The sequence below is a fragment of the Anoplolepis gracilipes genome, chromosome 14 (assembly GCF_047496725.1).
Source record: "Anoplolepis gracilipes chromosome 14, ASM4749672v1, whole genome shotgun sequence".
Taxonomy (NCBI): domain Eukaryota; kingdom Metazoa; phylum Arthropoda; class Insecta; order Hymenoptera; family Formicidae; genus Anoplolepis; species Anoplolepis gracilipes.
Window position 1 is genome coordinate 6,207,701 of NC_132983.1, and position 17,457 is coordinate 6,225,157.

At 34.2% G+C, this 17,457-nt stretch overlaps 3 protein-coding genes across 6 annotated transcripts in view; 2 read left to right on the forward strand and 1 right to left on the reverse strand.

The window, feature by feature from the left end:
- The first annotated feature begins 260 nt into the window (after window positions 1-260).
- Window positions 261-3,694, forward strand: Hsc70-4 (heat shock protein cognate 4). 2 transcript variants are annotated; one of them, XM_072905745.1, is made up of 3 exons: window positions 261-415; window positions 519-743; window positions 1,381-3,694. In XM_072905745.1, exons 2-3 carry the CDS (start codon window positions 539-541, stop codon window positions 3,150-3,152), a joined length of 1,977 nt encoding a protein of 658 aa, XP_072761846.1. In that variant the 5' UTR covers window positions 261-415; window positions 519-538; the 3' UTR covers window positions 3,153-3,694. The 2 variants fall into 2 exon arrangements, with proteins under 2 accessions (XP_072761846.1, XP_072761847.1); XM_072905746.1 differs by having other exon boundaries at window positions 299-441.
- Window positions 3,327-8,675, reverse strand: LOC140673090 (E3 ubiquitin-protein ligase RNF10). The gene is made up of 12 exons (XM_072905744.1): window positions 8,258-8,675; window positions 8,014-8,186; window positions 7,663-7,871; window positions 7,115-7,205; window positions 6,803-6,990; window positions 6,240-6,432; window positions 6,035-6,160; window positions 5,759-5,951; window positions 5,131-5,382; window positions 4,874-5,048; window positions 4,358-4,713; window positions 3,327-4,237 (listed from the first exon to the last, which is right to left on the reverse strand). The coding sequence occupies exons 1-12, from the start codon at window positions 8,325-8,327 to the stop codon at window positions 4,143-4,145; spliced, it is 2,121 nt and encodes a 706-aa protein (XP_072761845.1). The 5' UTR covers window positions 8,328-8,675; the 3' UTR covers window positions 3,327-4,142.
- Window positions 8,676-10,375: 1,700 nt separating this feature from the next.
- Cno (adherens junction formation factor afadin) overlaps window positions 10,376-17,457 on the forward strand; it is a 48,180-nt gene continuing 41,098 nt past the window's right edge. Inside the window, exons 1-2 of one of the 3 annotated variants that reach the window (XM_072905737.1) lie at window positions 10,376-10,539; window positions 10,615-10,776. The gene's annotated coding sequence lies outside the window, so the exon portion shown is untranslated. The other 2 variants (XM_072905736.1, XM_072905735.1) reach the window with 2 other exon arrangements.

The window sequence follows — 17,457 nt, forward strand, 5'->3', positions numbered from 1 at the left end:
TCGGCCGAGAATTATCAGAAAATACGATAGCGAATCGACGGGAATTCGTTTTCACGCTGATCGGGAATTCATTTCTGATCGATATAAACAGCGCCTCGTTGACGGACGCTCGATTGATTCCGACGGTAGTGGCGGCCGGGAGGGGCGGGGAGGGGAGAGGAGAGGGCGCCTGGGTCGATCGCCGTTCGGCCAATCGCGCGTCAGGCGCGAGCGGAATCCGGCGCGCCGATTGGTCCTGCGCCCTGAGAAGGTTCCAGAATCCCATCCGGGCTTTATATATACCGGCCGAGGGCGCGGACGCTGTTACTCACGTTGCGAATCGTCAAACGAGGAACTTCTTCGCTGTCCTACCTTACAACTTCACACGGAAGTGCAAACCGTTAACGGAGCTCCAGCAAGTTCGAGAGAGAGAGAGGTGGGTTTTCTCTTTCAACGTGATAGGTGTTTGATTTTTTTTTTTTTTTCCCTTTGCTTGAAAAAAAAACCTCACGGAAATCTCTCGCCTCGTGTCGTTGCAGAAATCGAAGAGAAAAAAAAAATGGCGAAGGCACCCGCGGTCGGTATTGATCTTGGCACGACCTACTCCTGCGTTGGAGTCTTCCAGCATGGCAAGGTCGAGATCATCGCCAACGATCAGGGCAACCGAACGACCCCCAGCTATGTGGCCTTCACGGAAACCGAGCGACTCATCGGGGACGCAGCCAAGAACCAGGTTGCCATGAATCCCAACAACACCATTTTCGGTAAGTTTCCGCCTTCTCTTTCTCCTCGCGGAAATATTAATTACGTTACCGAATTAATCGTGACTCATCGATTTAGTTCGACGTCAACGCGGAAATATATATATATCTCTCTCTCTATATATAAAAGTTTATCTTATTAATGGTACTCTTTATTGATTAACATGACCAAAATTGATAACGTCATGTGCATAAAATATCTTTGTATAAATTATATATTACATTTGTATTTAAAAAAGAAATCTATTTATTTAATAATTATTTATTTTTTTTTTATTTAATAAATTTATAATTTATTAATCTTGATAAATTTAAATAAATAAATTTATAAAATCTATTTCGAATAAATAAATATTATGGTATTATTAATTGTGGTATTATTTTAATGTTGTTGTTTTAACATGTTATATTTATCGTCAATCTTGCACTATTATTTAAAAAAGAAATGCTCACATATTTATTCAAACAAATAATTATTTAGTCTTAATAAATATAAATATAAGTAAATAAGTTGAAGTTTATTTTGAATATAAAGATAGTGTAATATTACATATGTATGTTACGTTCTTTCTCTCACTTCATAAAACATTAAGTACAAACTCTGCAAGATTACTAACTTTATTTTCTCATTTTAATTTAGATGCTAAGAGGCTGATCGGACGTCGCTTCGAGGATCCCACCATCCAGGCCGACATGAAACACTGGCCCTTCACTGTAGTAAATGATGGTAGCAAACCAAAAATTCAAGTACAGTATAAAGGAGAGACGAAGACTTTCTTCCCCGAAGAAGTGAGTTCGATGGTTTTGGTAAAGATGAAGGAGACCGCAGAGGCATACCTGGGCAAGACCGTTACCAATGCCGTGATCACCGTCCCCGCTTACTTCAACGACTCGCAGCGTCAGGCAACCAAGGACGCTGGTACCATCTCGGGCTTGAACGTTTTGCGTATCATCAACGAGCCCACCGCCGCCGCTATCGCCTATGGTCTCGACAAGAAGGCCACTGGTGAGCGAAACGTCCTCATCTTTGACCTCGGTGGCGGCACCTTCGATGTATCCATCCTGACAATCGAAGACGGCATCTTCGAGGTCAAGTCGACGGCCGGCGACACCCATCTTGGCGGTGAGGACTTCGACAATCGCATGGTCAATCACTTCGTGCAGGAGTTCAAGCGCAAGTACAAGAAGGATCTGACATCGAACAAGCGCGCTCTGCGTCGTTTGCGCACGGCCTGCGAGCGAGCAAAGCGTACCCTGTCATCGTCCACGCAAGCCAGCATCGAGATCGACTCGTTGTACGAGGGTATCGACTTCTACACCTCCATCACCCGAGCTCGCTTCGAGGAGCTCTGCGCCGATCTCTTCCGCGGCACTCTTGAACCCGTTGAGAAGTCCCTGCGCGATGCCAAGATGGACAAGGCTCAGATCCACGACATTGTCCTCGTCGGCGGTTCCACGCGTATCCCCAAGATCCAGAAGCTCTTGCAGGACTTCTTCAACGGCAAAGAGCTCAACAAATCCATCAATCCCGATGAGGCTGTGGCGTACGGTGCGGCTGTTCAGGCTGCCATTCTGCACGGAGATAAGTCCGAGGAGGTTCAGGACCTACTTCTGCTCGATGTCACTCCACTCTCTCTGGGTATCGAGACCGCTGGCGGTGTCATGACCGCGCTCATCAAGAGAAACACCACCATCCCGACGAAGCAGACTCAAACCTTCACGACCTACGCTGATAATCAGCCGGGCGTGTTGATTCAAGTATACGAGGGCGAGCGTGCCATGACCAAGGACAACAATCTGCTGGGCAAATTCGAGCTAAGCGGTATCCCACCAGCACCGCGGGGAGTTCCCCAGATCGAGGTTACCTTCGACATCGACGCCAACGGCATCCTCAACGTCTCCGCCGTGGACAAGTCCACCGGCAAGGAGAACAAGATCACCATCACCAACGACAAGGGCCGGCTGAGCAAGGAGGACATTGAGAGGATGGTTAACGAGGCGGAGAAATACCGTAGCGAGGATGAGAAGCAGAAAGAAACCATCGCTGCCAAGAACGGCCTGGAATCCTATTGCTTCAACATGAAGAGCACGGTTGAGGACGAGAAGCTGAAGGACAAGATCAGCGCGTCGGACAAGCAGACGATCCTTGACAAGTGCAACGAAATCATCAAGTGGCTGGACGCGAACCAACTCGCCGACAAGGAGGAGTACGAGCACAAGCAGAAGGAGCTCGAGGGCATCTGCAACCCGATCGTCACCAAGCTCTACCAGGGCGCCGGCGGTATGCCTGGTGGTATGCCCGGTGGTATGCCAGGAGGTATGCCCGGCGGCTTCCCCGGAGCCGGCGGTGCGGCACCAGGTGGTGCTCCCGGCGGCGGCGCGTCCGGACCCACCATCGAGGAGGTCGATTAAATCAACTAAGTCGACCGTCTGTTACCTTCTCGACTTGCTACTGCCCATCATTTTACCGCGTTATTTAATTAAGCGCGAATTAAACGAATAAACGAACATAGAACAATTATACACAGCCGCGGTCCTCGCTCTTGATCATTCCGTTTGTACATGTTTGTACGTTCCTTTAGCGTCTTCTTTTTTTTTTTTTTTTTTAATTAAAGTTTCTTTTGTACTCTCTTCGAAGTATCTACTTATTTATTTTATTTGCGTACTGTGTACTTATGATTTAATTTCGATAAAAATCTGCGTTCATAATCTATGTTCCACACTTCGTAAATATATAGAGCGATTCCCCCCAAAAAACGCATTTTTCTTTTATCCCGATAATCAACACTTAGGAAAACACGAGAATTTGATATGTAATTTAAAATAATTTACAATAATAACTGCACTTTAATATTTGTGAATCGCTACTTCTTTACTTTGTAATAGCAATGTTGGATGAAAAGTAGAACAAATACTTGATAAAAAAAAATAAAGACTCTTTAACTCAACATATATATTTTTATTTTCTAAACATACTTTCTGAGAATAAGAAAAGAAAAATGTTAAAAGATAAAATTTAATAATTATTGTAAGTTATTTTATTCGCTTGTGTTATTGTTTTATATTTGAAACGAGCATACAATTAAATCTTGAAGAGAAGGAAAATCTGTACAAATCATTCAAGTACCAACGGCATAAAATTGAAGTAAAATTTTATTCGTAAGTGAGAACCCTCTACAGAAAATAATTGTTCTTTATACCGTAAATAATTGCAATAATTTTCAGTACAGAAATAAAGACATTCAACACGTATGTCGGATAATAATAAGTAGTACACAAAAGATGATAACAAAATTAAAAATTTTCTACAATCGATCCAATGAAGTTACCAATTATTATTATTATTATTATTATATAGCAAGAAATTAGCACGCAAAAAATAATATACGATCGTACAACTAATTACAAAGAATAGCCAGATGTCATGCCAGTCGTTAACAATACAGTTCCTTTATTCTTCTTCTTCTTTTTCTTTTTGCCGGCTACATCCTTTGTTTCTGAAACCGATAACAATTCAGCGATTAAAAAAAGAAATTTAGTCGAATCTGTATTATATGTAATTATATTATTCTAATAATTTATTAATTAATTTTTTCAATCAAAATAGCACGACTTACGTTCAGGGCCGTAGCATCTTTTTTCATCTTCATTGGACGAAGAAGTACCTGTTGTACCAGCATACGTTTTCGATTTTACAGACTTATCATGTGTTGCTAGTTTCGAGGATACTTCTTCTTCGTCCTTGCTGGATGACGTTGTACCAGCGTTCCTTTCCCATACAGACGGCCAAGCATTGGCAGATTTGTTCTTTGTAGGCATTGTTGATGACTTTTTCGTTATATCGGCAAATGTCCGAGTCTGCCCGTGCGATGAATGATCCGTTTCTTGTTTCGGAATTTCATCGAACGTGCTCAAGGGTGGACTGCTAGCGATACTGGAAGTCGCTGATTCTGAGAGCGATAGTACATGCTCGCTGTGTGACAAAGCAAGATGAATGAAATGACATTTCTCTACGTCACTAGACCATTTACAATTTGCGTAGATACAAAGCTTTGAAATAAAATAACGTTGACGTGTAAGCGAAAAGTGTTACTGAAAGACGATATTAATAAAGATGAGATTATTGCGCTCACTTGGAAAATTGTAGTTCCGCTTGCAATTGAGGAAAATGTTGATAAGATTCGATGTCTATTTTGGGCGTTGGATAGATGCCAATTAGTCTATTCTCGACTTCTATTATTCTTTTCTCCCTCTTCTTTTCTTCGCGTTCCTTCTGTTCTCTATTTTTCTGTCTCAAATTCAATTTTTCTGGCGACATAAAAATATCAATATAATAACAATAAGATAATATATTTGGAGAAGTAAATTATATAACAGAAGACGAGAATACCGTTGAAATTGCGAAGAACTTCCTCCGATACGAATGGTGGTTTTAAATCAATCTCAACCGATTCGAATAGACAAGTAAGCGGTAAGTTGCAAAGATATGGTAATTTGTCTCTCAAGGTTTCTGTACAGATGCTCGTCTGCTTTTCGAGAAGCTTACCCGTTATAACAGGTGGGCAATACTCCAGACTACCATATTGCTCTTTCAACATGTTCACATTCAACCAATCAAGATACATGTGCTGTCCATCCTCAGCTAGAAATTAGTTAATAAATGTATTAATTATTATTTTTATCTGTTAAATATTAAGTATTATATAATTTGTTAAAGTTTATAAAGTATAATATGTATAATATGTAATATATACAATATTATATGTAACATATATAAGCTATATAATATATAGTATAATATATAATATATATTATATTTATATTTTAATTAAAATTTTATTATATAATTTATTCATTATTCTTTTATTATATAATTTACTTATTGTATATATTTTATAAATATATCTAAAGTACACATAATAAATAAATTATATAATAAAATTTTATTTAAAAATAAAATAAATTATATAATTAAAGAATAATGAATAAATTATATAAGAATCCATGTGAATATGTACCTTGATAAAAGTATAAAAATTTGAAAGGATTTGAAACAGACTGGTTATCACTAGAAACGCTATCTGTTGAAGATTGTTTTACTAAAGATGTAGCATCCTCTTTGCAACATGTATTGGCATTCGTTTCATTTCCTCGTGGTGTTTCTTCAGTAATGTCTCTTTCCATGGTTGAAGCATCTTTAGACTCTGTATCCTTGTATTGCAAATAAATATTTTTCATTATTCCATATATATACATATATGATATAATTATGTACAGGGTCGTGTCAATGTTACCTTGCATAACTTTTCCTTCCTTTTCGACAATTCGCTGAGTGCTTGCTCGATGTCAAAAGCCATATCTGGATTATTCCCAAGTTCAAATTCTAATTCAGAACGCTCGCGCTCTATGATGTCCATAATCTGACGACAAAGTCATTATCATTCGCATTTCATTCTTGCATTTGGGAGCATAATATATTGAAAGTATTTATAAACCTACGTCTTTTACGCTTGCGATAAGAAGTTTCGAATATATCTGATTAGCAGCACTTTTTGAAACGGATAAAAATGTTGTTGGTGGATGAATCATAGATTCCACAGGTGTTGCAAATAGCGATTTCTTTTCGCATCGCATTAAACGTAATTTAACCGTGTCACCCAAATTGTACGTATTTCGCGTAATCTCGACCACACTGAAAGATAGATATATATAAATATATATATGTGTAAGAAAAAAAATATACACTCGTTCAAAACTTAGGAAGCAGTTCTTTAGTTAAACAAAAAAATCTTTTTTTAATATATTTTCAAAAAAATCGCCTGTAGTAAAAATTGGATATTTTGCCTACTTTGTAAAAAAAAAAAAAAAAAAAAAAAAAAACCCGGCTTTTCTAATCACATTTCTCAGAAATTAATAATTAATTAATAGTTGACAATTCCTAACTGTTTCCTACTTTGAAACAGTAGTATACATGTATGCATGCGTGTACATCTAATAAATAAATATTTTCGAAAACATCTCAATATGTATTATAACACACGATAATGATTCTATACAATTACCTCTTTAAATCATTTTTATGAAGATATTCATAGCAAATGGGACATTTGTAATTGCCTGTTTCTTGACAGTAACGTAAGTAACGAAGAATGCAGGGCCAGCAATAGACATGGCCACAGCGAGTCATTTTGCCCGCGATTGGTGGGTGTAAACAAATAGGGCAAGAGATATTTTCCGAATTATGTAATTTCTGGAAACAGAAAAACCAATTTAAATTAGACTTAATTAATATTTATCAATAATATTTGTATAAACATTTTTCAATAAATTTGGTACTATAACAAGATTAGTATTGAGTTGATGGTAGAACTTACAATTTGCTCAATCAATTTCCATTCTACAAGAACATCAGGGCTGGTCAAATATAAGGAATAATCTCCGCTCGCAGTCACAACAAACTGACAGCTACCAATGTAAAGATATGTGCAGAAAGATAATGTATATATATTAAAATGTACAATTTTTAGAATTTTCATATAATTTGTACATGTTTTATCTGATATATGTATATAAATAATATATGTTAATATAATAATACTAATGTTAATACTCGATTTCTAGTTCTCAAGTCCAATACATATGTAATTTGCTTTGAAAAAAAATTCAGAAAATAAATAACCGAATTTTTTGAAATTTTCTGTCTAGAAAGGTTCATATGATCCTAATTTTCGATATTATCACATGAGATTTTCTTGTTTGCGTAGATAAGCTAATAGATTCATTAATTTCAACATTTATCTCTGAATATTCAGGTTTTATTTAAATAATTATTGAAATAATTTGTTAATATATCTGTGATTTCAAATGGATATTCAAATAAATATTCTGTTCAAATAATATTCTGTTTTGAAAGGATTATTACCTAGCTTGTATAAATTGTTCTTTGTTGTATTTATGCCGTTGTACTGGTGGAAGCAATCTATCATTGTTGCAACTATGTCTTCCTACATCCCTGCTTTGTGCATCTCGCGTTATATTTCGTGCGTAGTGAAAATTCAGCAAATAATTGCCATTCCTTTTTCTTCTTTGGACCAATACTGAGTCATACTCAGGTAACTTGTCTTCCACTACCTGTGGATGTACATTAAACTTAAATTTCTAGCTTGAATCAAGTCGACCTAAGCCAGTATACATATTATTTCTATAAATATATTCATATATAAAATATATGAAATCTGACTAAATTTAAAAAAAAGATATAAGTATATTCAACCTTGGAATTCTTCTCTGCACTGCCATGATGTTGTCTTTTAGGTCTCTGTCTCTTAACAAAATCTTTTGCTTTCTGTACATTGTACTTTGCTGGTTGTTCATGTTTAGTAAAATTACCGGCGCCAATAGGTTCTCTTTTGCGCAATGTCCCCAGGTAGAGCTTGTTGTTATCAGCTAAAAAAAAAATATATATATATATATATATTTTGTCCGTCCCGCGCGATGACCTTGATAGGTGGACGTACCATGGTTCCCTCTCGCATCAGTGGTAGCCCCCTCGGCGGGGGACGCGGTGAGTTTCGTCTTTACATCCATTTGTGAATCGAATATAGTCAGTCTGGTGACTCGCCTCGTCGCAGCTGCGGTCTCCTCCGTCTCCTCTCCTCGGAGAAATGATACTTCTTCGCACGGCCGTCATCTTCTTCAATAAGCCATGTTTCGTCAGTGCCAAAGTGATAAAAAGTGTCTCGATGTGCCGACGTGCCGACAGGTCTCGATGCGAGGGCTGCGAACGCGAAGGGGGATGAAAGCGACGCGAGCGTGTCGGTGAGCGTGATGCTCGTCTTCCAGGGAGCAGTCGGCCTCCCCTTTCGTCGTGGACGATCTTCCTGGCCCTTAACCTTAACGACGGGTCACGATCCAAATGGCGAAACCCAACCATCTGCGGAAACGGAAGTGTGTATAAGTATATTCGATACTCGCGTGATTCACGTGGTACCCCATATATTCCGCGGGAATCGTTTGAATCTGCTAAGAATTGTTCCCGACTCGAACGATTCTCTAATTTTTCATAATTTAATGAAATTCTCTCAGTAAAAATTAATTTTCTCAATAAAAATCAAATTTTCTTATTGCTAACAATATTTAATTATTACAAAATTAATAATGTGTATATTACTATAATAATATTAATATTAATATTATATTATTATATATTAATTTTTTATTATATAATTATATATTATATATATATATATATATATATATATATATTAAATATAAATTATATTATGTATTAATATTATATATATATATATATATATATATATATATATAATATTACAACATTAATTAATTAATTAATTAATTATACTAAAAGTATTAATTATTTAATTTTACTTTACTGAGAAAATTAGTAAACAAATATTTTACTAAAAAAAGTAATTTACTGATTAACTGAAATTAATTAATTAATTAATTCTTTCAATAAAATTCTCTCGCAATATCTTGTCTCATTAGATAAATTTTAGAGTTGGAAAATATGTAAATATAAGCATAATATACTTTTTGATTATCAATAAAAAAGAATGAATTTTTAGGTGTAATTCTTAATGAATTTTACAATGCAAATGTTATTTGTTCCAATTTTCTTCCAATTTTTTCTAATACAATTTAAAAGTATCAATTTTTCATCTATGTATACACGTTTTGTGCGGTAATAAGTAATAAATGAACAAATTGGTGACTTCTAAATTTTATATATTCATTCACTACAGTTGTAATTTGAATAATCCAGTAATTTAAATAACGAGTACTTTACGAGCACGTTCGGGGAGATACTATTAGCGCTAACAGTGTCGTTCTGTCTTTGTTACTCATTAAAAGTTGAACAAAGATAGAACGATGCTGTTAGCGCTAATAGCGTCTCCCCAAACGCGCCCTACGTTGAATGGAATTGGTGATCTCAGTGGGCGGTGACAGCGGATGCGCAAACAAACCTGCGCAGCTGACTCGAGAAAACAAAGGATTGTTCCTACTTTGGGTTATTCCCTGTTCCTATTGCCTGCACACTGCGCGACAATAAAGTTTGATTTATGCGGACCGTAACTGGTAACTTATACAATTGACCAATCCCAATTAAATAGCTAGGGGAATTGTTAGATTTCTTCTTTTAAACTGAACTAGTTTAGAGTTTATCTTTCTTCTTTTACCGCAGAAGAAAAAAGACAAACTTCGAATCAGTGCGGCTAAAATGAAACAGACCTCTTTGTACATACGTTCTTTTTCGCTCAACTGGTTACACTAGTTCAGAGCTTATCTTTTTCTTCCTGCAGTCGAAGGAGAAAGATAAACTTTGAATTATATAGTGCAGTCAATTCAACTAACGATAGAACAGACCTCTCGTCGGCCAGCGTACGTATATTTTTACGACGGGGGGACAGGGAATTTAATTTTTCTCGTTGACAGTTGACAGCTCCGCAGCCGAAGCTTCGCATTTTCACCGCACGGGGTCTCCACGATCCAATTGATCGTTGATCGTCACCGTATGTGCTGTTCGCGACGCGGCATTGCATCGCACCCATCTCGCGTGTGCATACGCTTGCGCGCGTTATAATAATCGCGTCCAGTACGTGTTTTCGAGAGAGAGAGAGTGACGTAGTGCGTGAGTGTATCGTGCGCGTATCGACGAGCCACCGGTGACAGTCGGCCAGCGACTCGCGACTAATTCCGAGCACGCCCGACGCTAACGTCACTCCCCAGCCTCTCAGTTGTCGCGAGACGACGCGAGAAGGACGACGCACCGTCCGTTTGTCTTTCTTTTTTTTTTTTTTTTTTTTTTTTTATTCTACACCTGTAGAAAAACGCAGGTTGCGTTTTCCAGAATCGATCTCCGGGAACAGTGCCTAGATATGCGTTCGCTCGGCGTGGCAGCGCGAGAAGCGGCGGATCAAGCGTGCGAGCATTGGTGAGGAGCGGTACCGGTGGTAGTGGAATTTTCAAGGAGAAACCCAACGTCCCGCCATCCCTGGACATCCAACGATAGGTAATATAAAATATATGCGTAGTAAAATACTCGTGGATGAAGGTGACGGGAGATTGGCGCACGCGTTCCCAGCACCTCTCGCTTTGTCCGCGACAGCGGACTCGAGCGGTGTGACGTTACGTGACGTGAGGTGACGTGATGCGTATCGGACGGACCTGTTGATATCGTGCCTTCTTATCGTGTGCGACACCGACGGGCATGCCCGTGCCTGACTCGAATTGCGATCGCAACAGCGATATCGCCGACTGTTAGGTTGCTCTCCTCTGCCTTTTCTACTTATTTCTCAGCTTCGCGTCACGTCACATCTCGCACGATTGATTACTGTTACGCGCTATTATTTATTTCGAGAAACTTCAATCGGGCTCTCCAAAAATCACACCAGCATTCCTGCGTATTACCTGCAATTAACCCTTCGAGTCACGAATTTTTCTAATTGTCGGTATTTTATAAAATTCTAGACGGCGGAAAATTTCTAAAACTTTTCTTTTTTTTTTTTTTTTCAAAATTTTACTTCCGCTATATTAAATTTCTTTTCCTTTAGATTCAGATTCTGCGATCTAAAAAACCTTCAGAGAAAAAAATTTAAAAAAGAATAAAGACTGTTACTTTTAATTTGCAACAGAAAATATTGTTTTATATATATATTTTTTATCAAGAAAAGGAGGATTTAATAAAAACAACACGGTGGAAAATTCTAAAAAAATTGTGAAAAATACTTTAGAGTGTACTAAGATTATAAAAAAATTGTCATATTTATTGTCATAATGGATTAGTAGAAAATGCATATTTTCGTAAAAAAGTACTAATTTTCACTGTTTACATATGGTATTTTTGCAATTAACAATTAATGACTGTTTATATTTTTTTTACACTTATTGATGTTCTAGAGACTTTGTAGAAAGAAAAAATCCGGTATTTCTTGATAAAAAAGTAGTTACAACAATAAAAAACTACGAAAAAAAGGTCGGTCTCTGGGTGACCTGCTGTCACTCAAAGGGTTAAGCGTTTTAGGTTTGCTTCATTTCAAACAAAATATTTATCATTTACTTATAACATATGATTTAATAAATATGTTATTTAATATATATATATACGTAAGTCATTGTTTTTGTAAATAGAATATTTGTAACCTTGAGGGGATCGATAAACTTATTTATAATTACATCAATAATATATATATAACGGTATATAACTATAAATAATTCTCTCTATATGTATATGTGTGTGTATATTTATATCTATATATATATATATAAATTATGAAATAATTTAAATTATTTCATAATAATTATAACAACTCGATAATTTTCTCTCGAGGCAAAGCTTATCAGAGGATGTAAATTTCAATCGAATCTTTAAGCAATAAAATATATCGCTTTGTCTTAATATAAATAAGCAGAGAAAAGAGACCGTGAGAAAAAGACAGGAGCGATCGATCAAACATACTCGAAAATATAACATCGCTGTCTTAAGCACACTAAGAGAAACATAAATATATGTATATAAGAATCGGTTAATTCGATACAAAAATTTTATCATTTTACGGGAGAGGAAGTAAAAGTAATGTAATTGCTGTATTTTTTTTTAATATTTACTCGCACACACATGTGTATATATACAGTAAACTAGTATGCGAATTTTTTAAACGCCCCTTATAACGCTCCCGATTATTGCCGCCTTTCACTCGCAGTGTTTCTTACGCTATCGGTACAGGATTTCCGAATTTTACACCGAATTTTCATCTATAAATTTATTTGTACAATAAGAAGTGTAAGAAATATGAACGTTTTATTATTATATATAAAAACGCGCGCTGCATATTTGCTTATCAACTTCATTAGACAGCTTTTTACGATTGACATTCAAGTTAGAATACATATATGTATCGTTTTAGAGATAAATGAGGACATTTGAAAATTGCAAATATCGACAACTATGTTAAAAGTTTCAACAAGAAAATATTGTACTTATTACTATACATATTAATTTTCATTTGCAGTACTCTAATATTTTTTTTTTTTTATTGACAATTCTTACCCATTAAGTTAGTGATTTTTTACCATTTAATTGCAGATTCTATAATTTTATTTTTCAAAGACATTTTTGTAGCGAAAATAAATCCCTCATCTCATTAAGCTGTATAAATAATTTAAAATGTTTTTCAGATTTTTTAAAAGAATTTTTTCTTTATATAATTTTTCTTTACTAAAATATACAAATATATAACATTTTATTCTATTAAATTAATGTTTGATTATCACTGCTTTTCATAATATTTTTATCTGCTACCAATTTTTCATAATACTTTTATAGTTTCCATAGTACATAGTACTTTTATCTGATGTCAATTTTTATAGTACATAGTCTTTATCAATTAATATACAAATATGTAAAATTGTATTCTATTAAATTAATGCTCGATTATCACTACTTTTCATAGTACATAATATTTTTATCAATTAATATACAAATATATAACACTTTATTCTATTAAATTAATGTTCCATCATCATTATTTTTCATAGTGCACAGTATTTTTATTTGATACCAATTTTCATAGTACATTACATAGTATCTTTATCAATTAATATACAAATATATAAAATTTTATTCTATTAACCCTTTGAGCCACGAATTTTTCTAATTGTCATTATTTTATAAAATTTGGTATATAAGGGTTTTTTGGGTCGCTGATTACGAATCCGTTGTCAGATTTCCAAAATTCAAGATGACGGATCCAATATGGCAGACGAAATTTTACTTCCGCCGTATTGGATCCCTATATTAAATTTTGGAAATTAAATTTCTTTTCCTTTAGATTCAGATTCTGCGATCTAAAAAAATCTTCAGAGAAAACATTTAAAAAAGAATACGACTGTTACTTTTAATTTAGAACAGAAAATATTGTTTTTTTATATATTTTTTATCAAAAAAAAAAGGATTTAACAAAAACAACACGGTGGAAAATTTTAAAAAAATTCTGAAAAATACTTTAGAGGGTACTAAGATTATAAAAAAATTGCCGTATTTATTGTCATAATAGATTAGTAGAAAATCGAGGGGTTGGTCACTGAGGTAATTTTTGTACAAGAGCTAGGTAATTCAGCGGCAATCCCAGCAAAATTTTGGGTAAACTAAAGTTATTTTTGATAAATCTAAATAATCTTTAGCGTTAAAATAATTTAAAGTAAAATTTCTTTTTAATTTGAAATACTATTAGGTAATCCGAGATATAATTTAAGGATAATTTTTGTACATTATAACTGTTAGTGACCAACCCCTCGTAGAAAATGCATTTTTTCGTAAAAAAAAATACTAATTCTGACTGTTTGTTTATATTTTTGCAATTAACAATCAATGGCTGTTCATATTTTTTTACACTTATCGATGTTCTAGAGACTCTGTAGAAACAAAAAATCTGGTATTTGTTGATAAAAAAGTAAAACATTAAAAACCTACGAAAAGAGGTGGGTCTCTGGGTGACCCGCTGTGACTCAAAGGGTTAAATTAATGTTTGATTATCGCTGCTTTTCATAGTACACGGTATTTTTATCTGATACCAATGGCTTCGTCGAGAAGATTGTTCCGGTTGATCGTTTGGATTTGTCGCTCGCAGTGACATGTGCCTCGGCAGAGATTTAGGCACTTGGAGGTATTCGAGATATAATGACAATGCAATGACATACTCGCGACCTTCGTGCTCCCGTGGTTTCCCTCGCCAGTACCGTAGGAAAGATTTATGAAACCATCAGAATCAGCGCGCTTGCATTCTTCTCTAATTGTAAGAAATTTACGCAAATCAAAATATACAGAATATAAACGATTGATAGAGACGGCATTTCCACCGGCGATGGCAATTGTGTATAGAAAGTATGAATGAGAGTAGAAAGTATCCATGGCGTTATACCGTTAAAATCTGATGCTGCGAACGCGAAAGCGCGACGATGAATTCAGAAAAAAAAAAAACCACTCGTATTTTTGAGAGACTCGGTTGCTGATAAAATCTATTTTTATATATTCACAGTATCTTAGCATTTCAGCGAAATCGAGTTTTAATACAAGAGCATAATTTTTCTGCGAATTTGTCAATTTTTTAAATATTGTGACAAGGAAGCCATGTAAATTTAAATTCCGCAAAAAATCATTTTGTTACATATATTTAAATTTTATGTATATAATCTGGGGAACAATTTTCATTATTAAAGAAAAATTTAATAACGTGGGGAAATGGGTGATAAAAAGAGTAGCAGATTATAATTCTGAAATATTCTTTATTCACGCGCGCGAGTAATTAAACGAAAATCAACAAATATTTATAATACGAATATTTATTATACAGGGTGCGCTAATCATCGTGTATAGGAGATCAAAAGAATCTGTCGAGCGAGAGAAAGTGCGCGATGTATAAATTGCACCCACTCCTGTATAATTTGCCGTTTTAATTCACAACGCGTGTTTCGTGACGTGGACATTCGGACAGACGATTAATTAGGAAGGGGGAGAGGGAAGAGAGCGATGCGTGCTCTTTTGCTACAGGAATGTGCATTACGGAATATACACGAGGGACAAGATACCTAGACACAAAGCAGGAAACGGCCGCTTAAGTGCAATAAACAAGCTGTTAGGATATACATTGTCTGCGATGTGTATATTAACGCGATAGTGCAACAGTGGTAACACAATTAAATGCGCGATAATAATAGTCGTTGCCTGAAGATTCAGAGTTTTGGTCGTACTGCTTGGGAAACGGAGTTATCCATGAGTCAGCTGGTCCTTTTTTTTTTCACCGCAAAAAGAAAACAAAATTATATATATACATATTTTTTTATATACATGTTATATATATATATATATATATATATATATATTTTTTTTTTTTTTAAAAAAAGAACTTTTTTCCTCAAAGGCTATAGCCGGATAAGCATAAAGTGCCCCTGATTTTAAATAATACTTGGCCTGTCATTTGCTCATTGTAAAAGAAAATTTTCCTCAAAATTTCAGCTCCTTAACTTTATTATTTGCCGAGTTATCGAGAAAAATGTCATTTTTAGTTTTTATTTCTTTTTTCTGTAAATATTCGAGATGATCGCGTATCGATTTTTTTCTGAACACTTATCAATGTAAGACACAAAAAAATATTCTTTCATTAATCTCGAATGAAAACTCGACTTTTAAAAAAAGAATGAAATTAAGAAATGGCTTTTTTAACATGTTTCTTTCGGGGTTCAATCATCAAACTTTTATAAAATACTCTTTTTATAGGTCTCAATACTCTCAAATTTTTTCAATTTTTTCGAGTTGATGCAACATGGTGAAAAAAAATAAAAATCTTCTTTTTATTATTATTTTTTGATAATAGGATGGAAAATTATTTATTTTTCTTGTGATCTCTTCGCTATAATTATAATAGTAATGATAAGAGTAATAATGATAATTGTAATAGTTATAATTACACTACAAAATAGAAATATTTTTTATGCAAAAACAATTTTCAAAAATTACAACTTTTACATAAACTTTAAAATTTTTTTTGCATAAAAAATATTTCTATCCTGCAGTATAATTATAACTGTTACAATTATTATAATTACTACTATAATTATTACAAGAAAATAAATAATTTTACGTTTTATTACTGAAAAATAATAAAAAGATTTTCCATTTTTCTCATCATGTTGCACCAACTCGAAAAAATTGAAAAAATTTGAGAACATTGAGAGCTATAAAAAGAGTATTTTATAAAAGTTTGATGATTGAACCTCGAAAGGAACATGTTAAAAAAGCCATTTCTTAATTTCATTCTTTTTTAAAAAATCGAGCTTTTATTCGAGAATTAATGGAAAAAAATATTTTTTTTGTGTCTTTCGTTGATAAGTATTCAGAAAAAAATCGATATGGAATCATCTCAAATATTTACAGAAAGAAAAAATAAAAACTGAAAATGATGTTTTTCTCGATAACTTAAGAAATAATAAAGTTAGGGAGCTGAAATTTTGAGGAACATTTTTTTTTACACTGAGGACATGACAGGCCAAATGTTATTTCAAAACTCGTCCGGGCCACTTTTAGTATCCTATAGCCTTTGATCTCTTTGGTAAAATTTTCTTAATAAATGCTAAAATTCGTAATTTAATTTCCGTTTAACTATTAATTTTGCCATCAGCTATTCGATTGTCGAATTTAATATCTAGCAAGTATTAAAATAAGCGTGAAAGAGAGGATAAATCTTTTAAAGGTATATTAAAAAGAAACTAAAGGTATATTAATATTAAAGATATGCTAATAATGACGTGATAAAACCATTATTGATATTAGGTATCAAACGCATGATTTCGCAACGAATAATTCTAAAACGATTAAATATTATTGACAAAGAGCCAAAGAAAAGAAAGAGACGAAAACACTTTTGAAAATTATTATATGTCGTAACAATACCTCCTTGATAAAATTTGTCAAAACATTTTTTAATTCTTAGTCGAATTATAAAAATTACATTGAAAAAGAATCAACATCATACATTCAAGTAAACTGCAAAAATTATTGATTCAGCTTTGAATATTTTTTGCAGAAAATTGATTGTAAAATATCAGATTTTTACTATTTAATTTATTATTTATTTATTTATTTTACGACTTATTTGTTTTCATTTTTTTTATAATTACATTATAATAATATTTTGGA

Coding starts and splice junctions, on each gene's coding strand:
- Hsc70-4 (XM_072905745.1), top strand. CDS start 539: ATGGCGAAGGCACCCGCGGTCGGTATTGATCTTGGCACGACCTACTCC. Junction 744..1,380: donor TCCCAACAACACCATTTTCG/GTAAGTTTCCGC, acceptor ATTTTAATTTAG/ATGCTAAGAGGCTGATCGGA.
- LOC140673090 (XM_072905744.1), bottom strand. CDS start 8,327: ATGGATGTAAAGACGAAACTCACCGCGTCCCCCGCCGAGGGGGCTACC. Junction 7,872..8,013: donor GTGCAGAGAAGAATTCCAAG/GTTGAATATACT, acceptor GTACATCCACAG/GTAGTGGAAGACAAGTTACC. Junction 7,206..7,662: donor GAACAATTTATACAAGCTAG/GTAATAATCCTT, acceptor TTACATTGGTAG/CTGTCAGTTTGTTGTGACTG.